This window comes from Lichenostomus cassidix, chromosome 1, assembly GCF_008360975.1.
Source record: "Lichenostomus cassidix isolate B80296 chromosome 1, HeHo_3.0, whole genome shotgun sequence".
In the NCBI taxonomy this organism is placed as follows: Eukaryota; Metazoa; Chordata; class Aves; order Passeriformes; family Meliphagidae; genus Lichenostomus; species Lichenostomus cassidix.
Window position 1 is genome coordinate 41,947,700 of NC_139479.1, and position 19,060 is coordinate 41,966,759.

Here is a 19,060-nt window from a genome sequence, read left to right on the forward strand (position 1 = left end):
GATACTGACTTTATTCTGATGCATAGCATATCAGTTCAGATGATACACAACCTGCATGATACCTTGACCACAAACACAATATTCTGTATTTCTCTGATTTTTCTGAAAGGAGTTCTTGAAGAGCTATAGTCTTCACAGGAGAATACAGATCAGAGAAGGACATGATGGAGTATATCCTCTGTGCTCAAGTTTGGGAGGCTTAAAGCAGTAGGCAGGAAGGGTTATTTTGGAAGTTTTCAAAAGCTCGGAAGTAGTAAGTCAGAATTTCTTCAACAGAAAGAAGAAGCAGAAGAAGCACTCCAGCACTTTTGTAAGAGTGGCACTGGCTACTTTTCATTCTACTGCTGGGGAAATAAAAAAGCATTTAGGACATTCTTTACCCTGATAAATAGCTATGATAGTTATTATCTTATTCATTTTCTTCAGGAAATACCAAAAATGGATGAGAAAGCAATAAATGTGAGTACCTTGCTGGAGGTTTCTTCACTGGTAACAGTGAGTGCAAGTATTTATTTATTTGCTCAATGAAATAATACATGTAGTAAAAGGCTCCAGATTTCTGGTCATTTCAGAATTAGTGGTATTATTATAGGGTGATTCTCAGCAAAATATAACCCCATGTTATTAATGAAGGTTATTTGTAATAATTGCACTGCTCTGCTGTGCTGTTTTAGACCAGTGAGCGTGCTCATTAAACACTATATGATAGCTTAAAACCCTTGAAGAGCAATTGAGCCTCTTTCTTTGTGTTTTGGTAGCCTCTGTCATAAAAATCTTCATGATTATGTAACATGTTAATACAAGGCAAAAAATACACTGTTGCAAAATGTGAAATTTTATATTATCTGACTTTATTTCTCTGTGTAAATTCCCTAAGCAGATTTTACATAAACCTTCCCCTTATTTGTTTTTGAATTAACAATCCAACCAGACAGTACAGTTCCAATCCATTACTCAGGTTAAATTTATCACTCAAGATGTACAAATATTGACTCACGTAAAAACATCGTGTTAAGAGAGAGAGAGATGATACTCTTTAAACAGAAAACAACCAAAAATTGAAATACCATCTTTTATTTTTTTCCAGTGCATGATTACGCAGGTCACACCTTTTTGCAAAATACTGCATGAGAAAGTTTGATTTTAACTTTTCTCAGTTTTTGCAAGGCATTTTGAACTGAATCCCTTTTTTTTTTTCTCTCACTGCTTGTATTGGTTCTGGCTGAGGTGAAGTTCATTTTCCCATAGCAGCCCTTACAGTGCTATGCTCTGCACTGATGGCACCCCAGTGCTTTGGCTGAGCAGCACTGGCACAGCATCAGGGCTGACCCCCCAGTACTCTGCACCCCATCAGTAGACTGGGGGTGGGAAGATCTTGGGAGGGAAGAACACTTGGCCAGCCGACCCAAATAAGCCAAAGAGATATTTCATACCATATGATGTTGGCTTAGATGTAAAAGCTAAGAAAAGAAGAAGGAAGGAGGGAGTATTTTCTATTTACAATTCTTGCCTTCTGGAGGAACCATTACATGTGCTGAAATTTGGATCCACAGAAATTCCCTTTGCTTGCTGAAGGGAAGTGGAGAATAAAATCTTTGGATTCCTTCTTTTGCTTGTATGCCCACAGCCTTTTGCTTTTGCTTTAGTAAACTGCCTTATCTCAACCTGTAAGTTTTTTCCATCCTGTTCAGCTGAGAAGTGGGAGTCATAATGCAGTTTGGTGGCACCTGGCATCTAGTCAGGGTCAACCCACCACAGTGCTTCACGTCATTATACATCCAGCAACTTTACCTGTGCAAACTTCCTTGGCTGGTAAAGGTCTATGCTTAGGAATCCACAAGTGCGTTTGGGATTTTTTTTTTTTTGGGGAAACCACTGGAACTTGTTCATCCTTTGGCTTTGTTTATGCTTCAATAATTTATATCATTACGTATTTGTGTGCCAACACTTGATCATGCAAACAGAAAAGTCTTTGAACTTCACAAGTGTTGACGATATGTATCTTCTTGCTGAAAGTAAATACTAATTCTGGAAATGCAAATTTTTCACAGGAATGTACTAATTGCAATAAATCTTTCTCTTCAAAAGATTTTCAGCTCCACACAAGACAAGGAAAAGAGAGAAAAGAGCTCAGATTATGACAGTCTTTATGTGAAAAGGAAGGGTGAGATTCCCCCAGCCTCCCAATTAGCAATAGCTTATGAGAATGTTACAGTTTAAAGTTAGTGCAATATTGAGAACAAGGATGGCATTCACAGCAAGAACTTTTTGTTTTTCTTATTCATTTTTAATAGAATTGAAATGTTCTAAACTGAGTGAACTCTGAAAAATAAAGTCATGTAGCCCTTCCAAAGACACCTGAATAACACCTCACATTAACTTTCAGGAATTAGGAAGAATACTCTTGTGTGTAAATAAAACCTGAAATCCTATTCAGACATAAGGGATGTCTTACTTTACTGAGGTAACAGAATGCAGATGAGAGTTTAAAAGAATTTAACAGATGGCAAGCATCATAATGGAGATTTTATTGCCAGCTTTAAGTAGTTTTGGTCCCAGAATATGCCACCAGAATCAGATTTAACAATGAGAAAAGCAACTATACTGAAGTGGTTGAAGGACCAGAAAGAGGAGAAAGGATGTTTGAGACTTGAGAACGCAGTATAATATCAGACGATTGACAAAGACTGGTTTATTTATATGAAATCATAATATAAAGCCTTTCCTAAGCTATTTTACCTCTACAGCATAATTTGAAAAGGAAAATAATAATCTACAGATTAAGAAGCCTGAGAAATAAAACATTTCAGAGACTTCTTTCTTCAAATAGGATAAATATCAGGTGAGATAATTTTTTTTTTAAAGTGAGAGATGAGGTTTGCCCATATATGTCTTAAGCACAAAGATATCCTTGATATTTCTGCATATTTGAGCCCTGAACCAGGAGATCTCTGGCTGCAGTAAAGAAAAGTGTGTGCTGCATGTTAAAATGAACAAAGAAAGACAAACTAGTGGTAGAGCACTTTTCAGAGAATTGGTGGTCTTGCTAAAAGTATTATGAGAATTTTGATAGATGGTATTGAGAACCTCAATGAAGTGATACTGGGATTAGCCCTTCCTCACAGAACTATTTGAAAACAGATTCAAATCAATATGCAGGTGATAAGTATTTGTTGTTATTACTGCTGCATTCTGCAGGGGGTTTCAAAGAGGTAATTCATTGTGACGCATGGAATAGTCCTGCGGGAGCTCCTGGGTTAGAGGAGAATAAAACTAGCAAATGAAGTGTCAAGACTTTATACTACTGTTTATTTTATACATTTAAAGTACACTATCCTATCTAGTACCATTTCTTCAAATAACTGCACCGATTTACTGTATTTTAAAAGTACTTATGAAAGAGCAAACCAGTCAGCACAATTGTAGCACTTTGAAACATTGAATATAATATAATGAGAGACTGTTTGATAGGATAACTAGATTTTTCCAAAATATAATGTATTTTAAACACTTTTGTAATGCTAGGCTATCACTTCTGAGTTAGAAAGACCAAATCTCTTCATTGGCCTTCTAAAGCCTGAAGGCTGTCGCCACACATTTTTCAGTCTTCAGCACTAAATGAAATAAATTCTTACATCTCTAGCACTGAGTGTGGAAACAAGTAATCTTTCACTTCACAAGCTATGTGTACACATAAAAGTGGTTCAAGTTTGTTTTGGCAGAAGTATATCCCCTCCCTTCCTCTCTGTACCTTCTTGGTCTGAGTATCAGACATGTTCAAAAAGCAATGCCATGGCATGAAAAAAAAAAGGCAGATATGTCTTTACACTTTATTTTTATACACAGCAATGTAATAAAGAGGTCTAGTTCTGTATCATACTTTAATAGGTTCTTATGATCAATTATTTGTTATACGAAGGATCATCTCCTTGGTGAAAATGTCTGCAGCAGCTACCACAAAAAGACCCTGGGCTATGGCTAGGACCTCTAGACTGTACTATAGAAAAAAACATGTAGAAATCCTTCTTTCTTTCCTGGCTGTTTATGAGAGTACAGCAAAGTTGTCCAGAAGTAAAAGAATGCAAAAAGTTTTCCTGATAAGGAAAAATAACACTAACTGTATGTCTCCAGAGGGAAGCTAATGCTGAGAATCAAACAAACTGTGGTCAATTTGTAGGCTTAGCTGAAATTCAGACATATTTTTCAAGGAGCAGTAAGCAATATTGTCATAGTGAATCTAACTTTTCAATTTAAAAGCAAGGAATTTACAATCTGACTTAACTTTTAATTGATACCAGTCACCCAAAGCTAAGAAAATAAACCAAAATTATAAGTGTTACATAAATCTATGTAAAATGTATATATTAAGAATATCAGCCTAAATTCTTATTAAGTTTATGTTTTATTTTTTAATTCCAGTTCCTCACAAAAAATCTTAAATCTTGAGAAGATAATTTTGTTTTCTTACTAAAATATATTTTTTCACTTTAAATCTAACTTTAAATTCCCAAAGTCCTACTTATATATCACAGTGATGCAAAAGAAAATTTTTTCAAGCACCTGTTTCATTTACCTTAAACATACGCTTAAACATATACTCAAACATACAAGTGATTTCTGGAAAAAAAATTCTTGACCTATATTGTAACAAAATTCTACAAAATTTAATATTTTAACAGTTCTGTTGGACAGTCCATATCTGACACCCCAGGAAAAAGGAGGACTCTTTCTGATATACATTAAAGACAACTTTTAAGGTTAATTACAAACAAAAAATGTATGCCAGCGTAAATCCACAAAATCACAACAGCTCATGGAAGGTACTAGTAGCTCAAGATTTATGCACAAGTCAAAATATTGAACTGTATGGACTCATATTTTTGTTCTATAAAATCTTAGAAAAAGTTCAAATGAAACAGAATTACATGCAAACTTCATTATGCCTAACACATAGCTTATAATTCTAGCAATTTATAAGATGTATTATAAAGAGAATAGGAAGGCTAATTATAATTCTGACATTTTGAAAAGATTCCACTAAATATATCAATATGAAGAAAATTCTAATGCAGTAGAAGAGAGTGAAATAAAATATACTGTTCTTGAAATTCTTTTGTCATTTAATACTTTCTTAATAGCTCCAGTCACATTCTAAGACTATTTTACAGTCCTTCAATACCATAGAGTGTCATTCTCAAATAGATATAATATATACAGTTTTACAAAGAACATCTGGTTTTAAATATTTGAACTCCTAACTTCTTTTTCCAAAGTTAAAACTCCAAGGGCACTCTCAGGAAGTGTCCAAACTTTTTCGGCTATTGCTCCAAATCTCATCTAGACTTCTAGTAAGACTTGAAAATGTATAGACTAAATGTCAGTGCAAGAGGATCTTAGGCTGATTTCAAACTTACCTGTTAAGGCATGCCCCAGAATGTTCAGTCCCATTCTTCCAGCAGTTCAAAAAGAAATGGGCAACTACAGCTTCTCTACAGCCACATTTTTAAATTGCCTCTTTACTGTTAAGTCAAAAAGGACCTGGGATTTGCATCTAAGCCTGAAAACATGCAGCACCCTCAAATTCAGTGAATATAGATCATGTAAAATGCAGGGGAAAAAATGCAAAATGGAGAAATGCAGTTTAGATGAAAAAAAATCATCTATTGTCACCATCTCAGCTTGTATTGCTGCACTGGGAAGAGAAATTTGACATGCAGACAAATGACCTGACAGAGAATTAGTTAACTTACTTTGCTCATGGTTGAAGTTCTATGCCATTCAAGTGCACAATCATAGGATTTTTAAATGAAAATTGTTACAGATGTGTTTCAGAGAAAAAACAAAACAAATAAAATGCAACCAAACCAAAAACCAAACCACATAAAAACAAAACAGTAAGAAGAATGGAAAGATGTGTAAGAAACAGTACTTGCATTTTTGTTGAGTGCTTTAGTACATAGGCTCCAATAGTTCTCTATGAAATGCAGCTACTAGCACTAAACATCACATTTTGCCACAGTTCCATCAAAAATTAGTAGTTTCTCTTTTTAACCACCAAATCTCTTACGTTAATGCAACAACTCACAGGACATGTTTCTTTACAGCTATTGTTTGACTAAAATACTGCGTTGAGGTAAGTCTATATTATGCCAAGTATATTTTAACATGTTTTATGATGAAAGTGATACTCATTTTGATACTGTGCTCACAGAAATCCTATTATTACAGGCCTATTCCTGTAAATCTTAGAAAAATTACACAGGCAACTTTTCACATCTTTTCCAAGTCAGTGACGTACTAGTGGGAAATATGCCGATTCACTATCTAAATGCATGAAGGAAACAGAGTTGGGGACTTACAGTCTGTAATTTTCAGGACTCTTTTGAATTCTCCACTTCCAGATCCTCCACAACCATCTTCATCATCACAATCACCACTGATTTGTTCATTTTCACCTTCACCACTGCCTGTTTGTTGGACATCCCATTTGTCATATTTTGGAAATGATTTGCCCTGCAACAGCTGAAGACAAGATATAGCATGCAAGTTAGCTGTACATATGGAGAGCTTCCGTGAGTACCCAAAATTTCATATATGTCCCTGGTAACTATCTGATTTCAAAAGGAAATTTCAGGATCAACAGAATGAGAATTCTGATTATTTTTTTTAACACTGGCTTACAGACAGATTTAAAGACAGGCATTTGGAGATGTGTAGTTTATTTTTAATTAAAACCCCACAAAATGTCTGTGTCTTTATCACTATAAAAGAAGATCAGGCACTAGTTTTTGGCCCAGAGGCCAAGTGGAATGAATAAGTGCATATAATCAGAGAATAGTTTGGGTTGGAAGGGACCTTTAAAGGCCATCTAGCCCAAATTCCCTGCAATGAGCAGTGACATCTCCAAATAGACTAGGTTGCTCAGAGTCCCATCCAACCTGACCTTGAATATTTCCATGTCTGGGTCATCTACCATCTCCTTAGGAAACCAGTGTTCCAGTGTCTCACAACCCTCATTACAAAAAACATCTTCCTTATACACAGTCTAAATCAAAGCTCCTTCAGTTTAAAATCATGGCCCTTATTGCTACCACAACAGACCCCACTACAATGTTTGTTACCCCTTTTCTCATAGGGCCATTTAGAGCAGACAGCATCTGTGCTACTCAACAGCTGGACCGGGATCTTTTAAGTGCCCATGTGGTGTCTACAGAGACTTAAGATACATTTATAATTTTAAGTGAATTTTTCAGTTTGAAGTATCTGAAATAGTATGATAGCTGTGTTGCAGCTCTGTGTTGGTGAATCCAAAACATACTTGTCTGCTCAGGGTGTGTCCTATGGAAATCTGGTAGAAGCTGAAGAAAAAAAAATGTATTGGGATGATATCAAATGCTTGACCAAGGAACAGCAGACCAAACTAGTACAGTCAGAGGCTGGGCTAGCATGGAGAGAACTATTTCCAAAAGACATCCAGGCTACGCTTTAGCAGAACTGATAAAGGTGACCTAAAATAAAGCAAAGGAATAGCTGACACTGGCCTAAGCAGTGTAAGTGATTTGGGTCCAGTAAATAAGCTTGTTCTCTGGCTTCTTTTTATTTATCACTATAGAGATGGCAAATGACATCTACATGATTTATAAGAAAACAGTAGAGATCTCAAAGTTTAACCCATTTCTCCACTCTGTTGAGCAGTGCTGAGCAATCACCTGAATAATGTTAATCTCTCTCATTTATCAAATGTACAACTGCCATCATCCAGTTTTTAAATTCTAGGTGGTACAACTATCATACATACACAATGTGCCCTCTTCCCCCTTCAGATTCAGTTCAGTTTACCTCTCAGATAAATATAAACATCATAACCTCTAAAAAACCAGGTTCTTACAAATGTTAAAAATGCTTATAGCCTTATCTCATCCAAAATACCAGTTTGTACAGGTTCATGCATTATATATACATCAATCTAGTAAGACTTCTTTACATTGGCTGAAACCTTACAGGCTAAGATTCTTTAATAATCAGATAGTACTTCTCCTTAAAGTAGCTACTAATTAATCAAAAACAGGCTCAGTTGTTTTTTACATTCAAAATATGTTTGCTTTGTTGTTTATCAAGATACTGGGTTCATATTTTCAACCAGTATACTGAGTTAATTTTCAGATTATGGAGTCACTTCCCAGACTACTTGATCTGTCAAGTGCTGTACAGTGCCCAAAACAAAAAAAATTAATCACTGCTACAATGAGATCACTCAGATAAATCTCAATGGATTTATAAAATCCACTTGCTACTCTGTGTAAGAACAGGAGAATTCCACTCACCACTGAATCAGCAGGACCAATTTATGCAGCACTTTTAATTCAAAAGTTTTATTAAGCATTTATATGCTACCTGAAAGACAAACTACCTAGCTAAGAGGAAAAAAAGCTCCTTTGTACTGCTGCTCTGCTCCCTGCTCATTGTGTAATCCATGCCATACTTCTAGCAAAATAGTATTTATTGAAACAAAACACAAACACTTTAATGAACTACACTCAGTTAAACAGCATACTTATTTTGCTCCCCTGTTCGTATCATGACTCATTCCCAGGGCCAGTTGTATGATAAGGTACTCTTTATCCCTGAGCTCTGCGGCATAAATGTGGGCAGGAACTTCCAGCAAGACAGTTTTTCAATAAAAATTTGCTGCCAAAGTTTCCACAGTATACCATATGCACATATACCATATATACCTGATGTGTATATACATACACACACTTCAGCCTGGGAACATGCATTCTCCTCTATATTTCCCTCTCAGTCTTAGAAATATATTGTGTTAATAAGGTTTTATATTTTGTTGTTTCTTTACATTTCAGTGCAACTTAGTTATTTCTCTTTCCTCTCTCTTTTTTTCCCTTTTTTTATTATTGTGAATTATTGACTTATGACTAGAAACCTGAAAACACAAATGATCCCACTAAATTGCTTTAAAGGCAAGTTCAACATTAAAGAAGTACTCTTCAACTTTTTCCAAACTTTTCACTGTACTTGAAAAAGTAGAAATTAAATAATGAGTAAGCTCATTTGTTATTTGGACTTTGTTATTCTCTTCAGTCTCCTTAATTGTACAAGAAGAAATATTATCTCCATATAAGTTCACATAACTCAGTGCTGATTCTCTACTAAGCAAGAGTTGGATCTAATATGAATTCTTTATTAAACAGAAATCCATGTAGTTTTTCAAAGCCAAACTGATTCACAATATAAATAAAGATAAAAGTTCTTTAAAAGAATTTTTCTCTTGTGCTGCACTTTTTATAAAGCTATTATTTCAGAGGAAAATAAGTATGTGTTATAACTGGAAAATTTTGTTGTATATACTGACTGGATCTTCCAGCTGAATAAGGAGTGTTACTAGCTGTAGACTCTGTGCCCCCCAAAAGTACAATGAATGTTCTCCCCATTGTGTCACAGTCTAAACTAACCTCTTTTTATTTTGTCCTAAAGTTTTTCCATTCGGCCAACTTTTTTTCTCAGACATCCCAAAACCCAAAACCCCATGAGTTTAATCATACATTATTGTCTTTCAATTTCAACGAAAGTGGCAGCAAACATTATTGGCCACCGTGTTAATTTGAATGAGTTATGGCAAGGGTTAGTTCACCAGTGTATCTCACCAGGAGATACACCAATATTCCAGATTTTCTGGCTTTTAATGTTGATGAAAGTTTATTGAACTAAGATTTTGGCATGAAAAGCATGTCCTCTGCTGGTGGCATTTTATTTTCCCAGAAAATTTGTGCACCACAACTATGGTAAATGTGCATGGGAGAATGATTTGGGTGTGTCAGCTGAAAAAGTCAGCTGAAAGGTCCTAGGGAGTCTTCAGCTTCACAGCTTCCCTACACAGCTTTGGGAAATTTAGCCTCCCACTCAGATCTTGCAGTGCACCATTGCCAAAACACCTCTCAGAATTTTCACAGACAGCTTGGTGGAATGCTTTCTTTGACCCAAAAGCAATTCTGAACAAGGTTTTAATACCAAAAAGTACTGTTAATAAATTTTGTGAAATTTCACCTTTTAGAATGAAAATGTTTGCATCACAGAAGTTACCATGGTTGTAATAAAGTACTTCCAGGTTCTGTAAATATATGAGTCACTGCTCTGTAACATTTCGGTAAGAAAATGCACTTCTTGCTGCAGCTACAGATGCATCTATGAGGGTACTTGAAACTTCTCAACAATCCTCAGAGTCTAAGCATAATTAGGAAAATTATCACTAAGGATGTATGGTTATTGTACAGTCCTATAGGGCCTGGTAATCTTTCAAGATTATTTAAGACTTTTATTGATGATCTGGAAAGCAAAATGAAAAACAAAATGGTAATGATAAATATTTTACTGGCACAAGAACTGGAGAACTACTAAATAACAAAGAGAAGCGAGAAACTAAGAAAATCTCATCTGGCAAGTGAGGCAATTGAGTGAATTTTAAAACACATACTATAATACAATACAGACAAAAGTAAATTTGCAAGTCTAAATATTGTATTACATGCATATTAAAAGACAAAATACTCTGTTCTCTAAATTAATTGGGGGTGTCCTGGGTAGCCAGCAGAATATGAATTACGAAGAGCAGTGTTCTAGCCAGAGATTTTAATGGGCTATCTCTGGGGACAGAAATAGGAATACTAAGTCAGATTAGGGGTGTTATATTACCCCTAAATCCCATTCTCATTGCCTGTGTTCAGAAAGGATGGCACAGAAGTGAATGCTATTACAGTGATTAAAATGGAACCAGAAAAACCTTTTGTTTTAACCAAAGAGCTCATCCTTTAGTGCATTCAAAAAAACCCTTAATCTCAAGAATTTATATAAGCAGCCTTATAAGCCTTGTCAGTACCCTCATGGCAAAAACAGATTTAAGAGATTTGGCATGCCAAAATATATGAAAATAGCAAATAAATCAATTTTTTTCAATTTAGACATTCAAAATAATAAAAAAACCCCTATGCTCTCAGAATAATACATTAAAAAATATTCAGGTTGGTCTATATAAAAATAAATTTTCAATAATAATAATTATCAACAGCTGCAGTAAGGTCATTTTGGGGTTTTTTGAATCAAAAAGGTTTTGGTCTGAAAGCACTAATTAATTCAGAGGTTCAAGGACATGGTATGTATGAGGTTAAAGTAAAAAACCAAAATGGTCCCTTCTGCCTCTCAAAAATTATTAATTCATTTAAGTAAATGTGAAATGACAAGACTGTACTCTACTTTATTTTCTTGTGCTTGCAGGAATTTACAAGTGATTTAATCTCTGTTGTTGTTTAACTCAGCAGGAACACCAGCCATTCACACACTCCCCTCAGCGGGGTGAGGGAGACAATCAGAAAAATGGTAAAACTCATGGGTTGGGATAAAAACAGTGTAGCAGAACATAAAAGGAATGGCAAATAATAATAGTAATGATGATAAAAAAATTACAAAACAAGCAATGCACAATTCAATTTCTCACCACCCAGTGACTGATGACCTGAGCAGTGGGCCACGAGCCCTTGGCCAACTCTCCCCAGTTTATATTCTAATGGTATCCCTTACCCAGTTTATATGGCAAGGGATATCTTTTGGGTCAGTTGGGCTCAGCTGTCCCATCTGTGTCCCCTCCCATCTTCTTGCACACCTCCAGCCTCCTCGCTGGCAGGGCAGTAAGAGAAGACGAAAAGTCCTTGACAGAGTAAGCACTGCTCAACAATTAAAATGTTACTGTTATTAACATTATTCTCACCCAAAATCCAAAACACAGCACCATACCAGCTACTAGGAAGAACATTAATTCTACCCCTGCTGAAACAAGGACAATGTCTAATGAATGATGAACAGTAAAAGGCAATAAAATTTGTTTATAGTATTGAGACTTAGGTGATACAAAAATCTAGTATCCAATTCACTTAGTCTACATAATATACCTTCTTGGGAAACACGGATTTTCTATAGATTTTATTCTATTGTATTTCAATAAAAATATCTTTATTCTCTATTGCAGTTCAGTGTTAACTAAGCTCAGTATTTCCTCACAGTATTTCCTGTCTTTCATTTATGGGCACATCATAAGTACTTCTGGAGGGAATCTCAAAGGAGCCCGGTAGTGAATGCAATTTAGCTAATCAAGTCAAATCCAGAAGAATTATTTCTAAAAGTATTGCTACTTTGAACTCTTTCAAATATGAGGAATAAACTGATATTTTTTCCCCTTCTGCTTAGCATTATGTACCTGAATACTTAGAAATACAACATTTCCTTTGGTGAGCTCTTAAAAAAACTGCTTGTACATCTGTAAGAGAGAATCTCCTGCAGGGTTTCATTTCCTTAACAAAAAGGTGTACTCCAAATAAGAAGTCCAGTTTATACTGGAGACTGGTATTTAGATCATAGTATGGCAATGTATAGTCCCTCATGATAGTGCCCTGTGGGGATTTTTTTGAATAAAAAGCTGCAGCTTCGTGTGAAGTACATCAGCTCTTTTCTTTTTTTTTTCCCATGATATTTTCAAAAAGAGAATGAGATTTCTAATCAACTATAGTCTTTATATCCTTGAGAAGATACACAAAGTACAAGCAGTACATAGAGTGCTATGTCATACCCACTATTTTTTTTTTCCTGGATCCAAGGCTACAACTCTGTGTTTCAAGTTTGAAAACTCATTCTTCTCCATAAAATCACCAGTAGCCTGAAATTCTGATGGAAATAACACAATATTTCTCTCCAGTCTAAGCTAACTCAGCTGAACAAAGAAAGAAATAGACATTCATTCTGCTTACTGAATTGAACTGCAAGAATTAGAAAGGTGGCAGAGTGCCAGCACTGCACAACACAGCTCTAACCTACCCTTTGTGCTTTTTTGATATACCTTTACTATCTCAGGATCAAATCAGTTGCTGCCTGAATAGTGGAAATAAGAATCACCCCAGTTTATTATTATACTGCTACTACAAAATCCAGACATTTCTTCTCAGTAGTTATTTATGTAACATTCAAAACCACTTAGTAAGAGAATAAAATTTTCAAAGAAAGCTAATTGCTGAATTAGGTAGCAATGACTACTGATTTTCATTGAAGGTTCAATTCCACACAGTGAGACTATGGGTTTAAGCACAAGAACACACTGTACATTTTGTTCCGTCCTTAGCATGCTTCCTGGCTGTCACAGAGCTGAACTGACCTAACTAGCACTCTCCACAAAAATGCTTGACCCCAATTTGAGCCTTAGCATAGTCTATAGGCTGCTCTGAGTAGGCAGCCTGGATATGGTTATTCTGCTGTAGGAAGTAGGACACTTGCAGTCCCTGACTATTTTTATTTAATACAACAGATGCAGGTTTTTGGGATGTCTGCAGTGCTGAATAAAAGAGAACTGGGCAACAAGGTACAGTGATAGATATTGAATTTCTCAGTCTTTGTAACTTATATCTGCTACTCAACCAGTTCTCCTTAAAGTAAATCACTTATTAGCAGGCTATTTGCAAGCCCTGGGGATGTGGAGCAGTGTGTTCTCACCCTTGATCCCCTTTTTATTTAGCAATATAGATACAGCTCCTAAATTGAATTGTCCAATAACAAACACCCTTTTCCTGCTTTGTCACCTATAAAAATCTTGCTTTATATCTGGGAGTACATTTTACAGCTAAAACCCACCAACTCTGGTTCCCACTTCAGTTCTGTCATGAGCAATTACTTTTCTTTCCAGTTGTTACTGTTTCAAAGTACATACAGGAGCAAAAATTATCCCTTGTTATCCCTTGGTGCAATCCCTGCCACCACAGTTATGCACACTATCAACTTGATTTGTTTAAAAAATATTTAGGTATTTCCATCTGTAAAAATGCATGTCCTGCTAACATTACACTGTAGCTAAAAGCATCCCCAGAAAACTAAGTGAATGAGTTAGACATTTCTAAAATAACAAATGAGAGCAAAATTAAACTGCAGAATAATATCAGGTACTCTTATTTCTGTCTAGTAGTTGAAACAACAGAACAAAGTCACATTATATATGATTAATATTTAGATACTAACATTCTTTGTCCATTTCACCCATCCATGCATGTGCTGGTATTTTTTTATGTCACTGTTCTTTTCTGTTCATCTGTTTCCTTTTATTCATTTGAAGGTTATTGGTTATAACCCCCTCCATTAGATATTACAAATAATTTTTCAGAAAATTTAAAAATAATTTCATCCTTTACCTTATGCTCATCTGAATTTTTGGACCTTTCTTCCCTGGCAAGAGTTTATATAGATACACACATATGACATATATTGGACAGTTTTCTTTGGTCTTAATAGTAGACTGAAATTCTGTCTTTCCAGAACAGAATATGTGAATCACTAGACAGCTTAATATCAAGTGCTTTAATGAGTGATTGAGGCATAACCAAAACTAAGAAAAAGGATTGATTTAAATAACATGGCATCCTGCGATCAGAAAAAGATCATTTCAACAAATGTAACCAGGATTTTGGGTGGGGTTGGGTTTTAGAATCATACACCTCAGTGTAGATGTCAAAAAATTTACATTTTTCTGTAAGTTAGGTGTCTAAGGTCCTCAGTTGTAATTTGCATGTTAGAAGTTTGATTCAGTTTTGTGGACATGGTTGGCTAGTGCTTTTTTATATGACCTAGGGTATCTGGGGCACTACACAGTGAGAGAGGACTGATGGAGAATTTGCAGAAGACTTTCTCAAACAACAGCTGGAGGCCAAGGAACACCAAGCAGCTGGGATGGTTCCAGGAATCCAAGAAGATGCAGTTGAACCATAATCCTAGTTAAAGCTGGGAGTTATTTAGCTGAGCAAAGGCCAGTGTCTAAACTGAGATTAAAAGAGAATTCATGATTCTTTTAGCCAGGCAGTGCACTTTTTGTTTGTTTGGTACCAACACAGCTCGTAGCACAACTAGCCCAACTGGACAAAAACACAGTGGGATCTCAGCCGTTATCTAGATGCTATAGGTACACAATTCACTGTTTCTCTGTATGTTCCCTATCTATATAAATATACTACTAGCAAGAAAAAGATCAAATTATTTGTGAGGAAAAATGCTGCTTAAAACTTAAGAATTAAATTTTCTCAGAGAAAGTTTCAAACCAAATATTATTAGTGTTAACAACTCAAATTTGGAAAATCCTATGGAGAATTAATCACAATTAGATCCAATTTCAATAATCTCATTACTATTATCACACAGGACAGTTTTTCAAATAAAATAAGAAACCAACTCATACCAATGTGTGGAATGGAAGAGAATTCACCAACCTGCAAGATTCATATATATGGACATGAGTACATGATCATTAGCTTATTATCAAGCACTGATTTCTACTGATAATAACATCAGTCTTTTATTAGTCTGGCTGTTACTTAGAAATAAAAATCATTACATTACCAAAACAGTAAATGTTCAGTTTTATTTTTTTAAGAATAAAGTTTTTTACATGCTTCAACAGATTTGCTTAAATTAAATTGCTACTGAAAAATAATCTATGAATGAGTTCTACAGCAGATTATCTATATTACATCAATTGTTCATCTGTGTATTTCCAGTCTGTGGCAATTCTGAGCTTATGTCTACAAAAGCAGAACTTCATTTTAATTCTTTGACACTGTTTTTTACTTAAGAACAGTTAATGATCTGTAAACCCTAGTTTCCTCTCATTATCAGTGGAAAAAAAAAAGTCTAAAGTTACAGCTGAAGTGAATTAAACATCATGATAGATAATGAAAATCACAGACAGGCTATTTCAGGTTTTGATTTCTTCTTATGCTTCTCAGATCTGCAAGTGAAAGGGCATAATATTAAGCCATTTAGAAGAAGGACCTTCTGGAATACTTTTCACTTTATAAGAATATGCTACTTGACATTTCTTCTGGAGGGCCATTCAGAAGACATTATAGAAAAAGCTGCATTGCAATAATCAGTGATGCCATCATGAGCAAAATTGTGACCATATTGTTAAAGGTACATTTCTATTGCTACCCTACAGTGAGTGGATAAATTGGTGATTTATCCAGAGAACTGATTTCAGAGAATGGAATTCAGTAGACAGTCAGTGGAGGTGACCCACCAGTGGTGCTGACTGACACTCTGCTTTTCCTCATCAACCAGCAGCATGATAAAGCTACTTTCATATTTCACTTGGCAACATTTCCAGCCCTCACATCAGTGGACTCGAGTGACTGAGGAAAAGAAACAGCTGCTGAGTAAAATTCATGAAGACTAAGCTGACAGCAAGGCAAATATTGTGTAACTTTATAAAATGAATATGCTCCTAGAAACATTTGAAAGTTAAATAAAAAAATAAAATGGAAGGAAGCCTTCACTTTTGCATTAGCCATTGCTCTGAAGTGAAGTGCAAGTGAAAAATGGTCCCACATACTTTAAAAATTGAAACATTAAAAATACATTTCCTTCTTCTGCAGCTGTACATGTACTTTTTCCCTAAATCAGAGCACTTTAAATTGATCTAGAATATGACATGACAGTAGACATGTATAAAATTTAACACATAACTCAATTATTGTGAAACAAAATCCTTCAATATTCATCTCATAATAGACCATAGAAATGTTGACTATAGAACGGTTTTTGTGTGGAGGGATTCTCTGTGCAAAAATATTGTCATGTCCCATGCCATCTTCCCACTCCCCCAGCCCTGCAATATAAAAGGTAATATGCATAATCTTACTAAAACTAATAACCAGGACTTTCCTTACATTAGTGAGACCAAGTACCAATTTCAAAAGAATACCTCCAGTCCTCATCCATGATTTTGTTTTGCCTCATCCAATAATAAGAGATTGCCAGGAAACATACTGTCCTAGGTTACAATATAGAAGTATTTAAGTATTCTATTACCACCAGCTGTGGGGCATTAGCTGTTATCTCCTGCTATGACCCACCCCTGATAACAGACAATGGGCCATCAAGGACATGACTCATGGAATTACCTCATCCTATTGTGAGATGCTCCACCCAGGAGGGAGGAGCCAAGCATTCCCACCTGGATATAACCTGGCCTTGGAACTGCCCAAGGCAGCCCTGTCTACTGGACTCCCCGAGGACAAGAGCTACCACTGGATCTTCCACAGGATCACTGCTTCAACTGAATTACTTCATTTGGACTGCTACCATCACCCTAACAGGGTGTCAGGTTGTATCTGACTCTGTCAGTGTCTTTCCTTGTCAGTGCTTTTCCATTGCACTTATTCTTTTTAGTTTTCCTATTAAGTTATAATTCTGACTTTATATCTTCCACTGGTTTGTTTTCAAACTAATACACATGCCACAGCAAAAACATCTATACAGAATCTTCTGTATTACTTATGAAGTTTTTCTCAAGGTCCAATATATACTCATTTCAATTTCGGAATATATCTTTCAGACAGAATGCCAGTATAAACTCTAATACATCATTTATGCCGCACATTAGCCCTACACTGAAAGTTTTCCAGTCACTGAGACTGTGTGCTAGCACTCTCCAAAAGGCAAGTGAATTCTCAGTGAGGTTAAAACAAGGCATTCCTGCCACACAATTTGTCCCTTGCCCCATTCTTGAGTTATCACTTATTTTCATGATTTCTGTATAACTATACTTCCCTGGTTATATTAATGTAGTAAGCATGCTTTGCATAAATTGAGACTTATCATATGTGAAGGGCTGTATTTTTAAATCCTCTTTGCCTCCAAACTCTTCTTAAAATAGTTCCTATTGCCTAGTCTTGTCAAAATGCATCATGCCTGTTTTTCAAAATCTTCAAGAGAATTAAGGTATTCTTGAAGTATGAAAGTGGTGGAGGAGGGGACATGTACTTTACTAGAGAACAGGTTTCTTGGTGCATAAAGAAGTGGACCACTTACAATCAGAGTCTTCTCAGAAAGATTTGATAGAACAGTTCTTTAGATCCCATTGGGCCTTTGTATGTGTGATAAGATTATAACTTTTCTCAGAAAAGCTAGCTTCAAGTTCAAGTAGCTGCCTATGCTATTTCTCTGCAGCATTACTTATTCAGATGCAATCAAATACCATGGAGAATATTATAAAATAGAGGAAGCCCTTTTTGAAATTCCCAAGAAAGCCTGGCTCATGCATTTTGCAGCTGTAATATGTGCGCAATAGTCTAATTATAGTAATCCTAATCTATGCAGACTATGTTATTAAATGTGACATATATTTTAATTGTTGACAGATGGCTTTGAACCATATATAAATATTTATAAAATCACATGTATTCCTATACATAGCACACACAGAAGTTCCAGGTATATTAGTTTGTCTTTTCTGAATCCTTTTATATGCACATGCAAACTCAGGATTTCCATTTTAATAACTATTTTATTGTTTAGGTTATCTGAAGACATAAAAGGACCGTTTCCTTTTTAAAGTGAAATGAATATTGCATAGATTACAGACAGTTTTGATTACTGTGGAAATCAGAGTACTTTTTCATCAGCACATTGTATTGTGTTAGCCCATGTGCTCACAGTTATTAAATATTGCCATTGTGCTGCTTATTCATAATCACTCACCTTCACTCATCACCTACAGGGGAGATATCAATAGAAACCTTAAAGTCTCCACGAACAGTGCAGAAAAACATGATCAATCCAGCAACACCATTCACTAACATGTGAATGTAATGCATGTGCTCCTCTTCTTTAGAACTCAGAAATCCTCAATTAAATCACATGTAGTGAAAAAGTTGGTTATGAACAAAACACCCAAAACAAGTAGAAAATAGGCAACATTTACCAAAAGTACTGTATAGAAAATACATTATCTGGGCTTTGCAGAGATGTTCTAGAGTAGGCTTAAACTAATGGACAAGTTGAAGACTGAGGGATCACACAAGTCAGAAAAAACTGCTTACTCATCTTTTCAGCTGTTATGGTGGGAGTCACTTCATGTAGCTTTACAGATCTAAAGGCATCTGTCTGTGCAGAAATACAGGCAAGTCCAGTGGGTAATTCATCTCAGCCTAAAGTTATCTGTAAGATGTTTACTGAAGTCAAAAGT

At 35.5% G+C, this 19,060-nt stretch overlaps 1 protein-coding gene across 7 annotated transcripts in view; it reads right to left on the reverse strand.

The window, feature by feature from the left end:
• GPC5 (glypican 5) overlaps positions 1 to 19,060 on the reverse strand; it is a 602,821-nt gene that overhangs the window by 279,344 nt on the left and 304,417 nt on the right. For all 7 annotated transcript variants that reach the window (XM_085057712.1, XM_085057703.1, XM_085057755.1 and 4 more), the window contains one exon: positions 6,360 to 6,522. In XM_085057712.1, the coding sequence (XP_084913838.1) occupies positions 6,360 to 6,522 (163 nt within the window). The remainder of the gene's footprint in view (positions 1 to 6,359; positions 6,523 to 19,060) is intronic.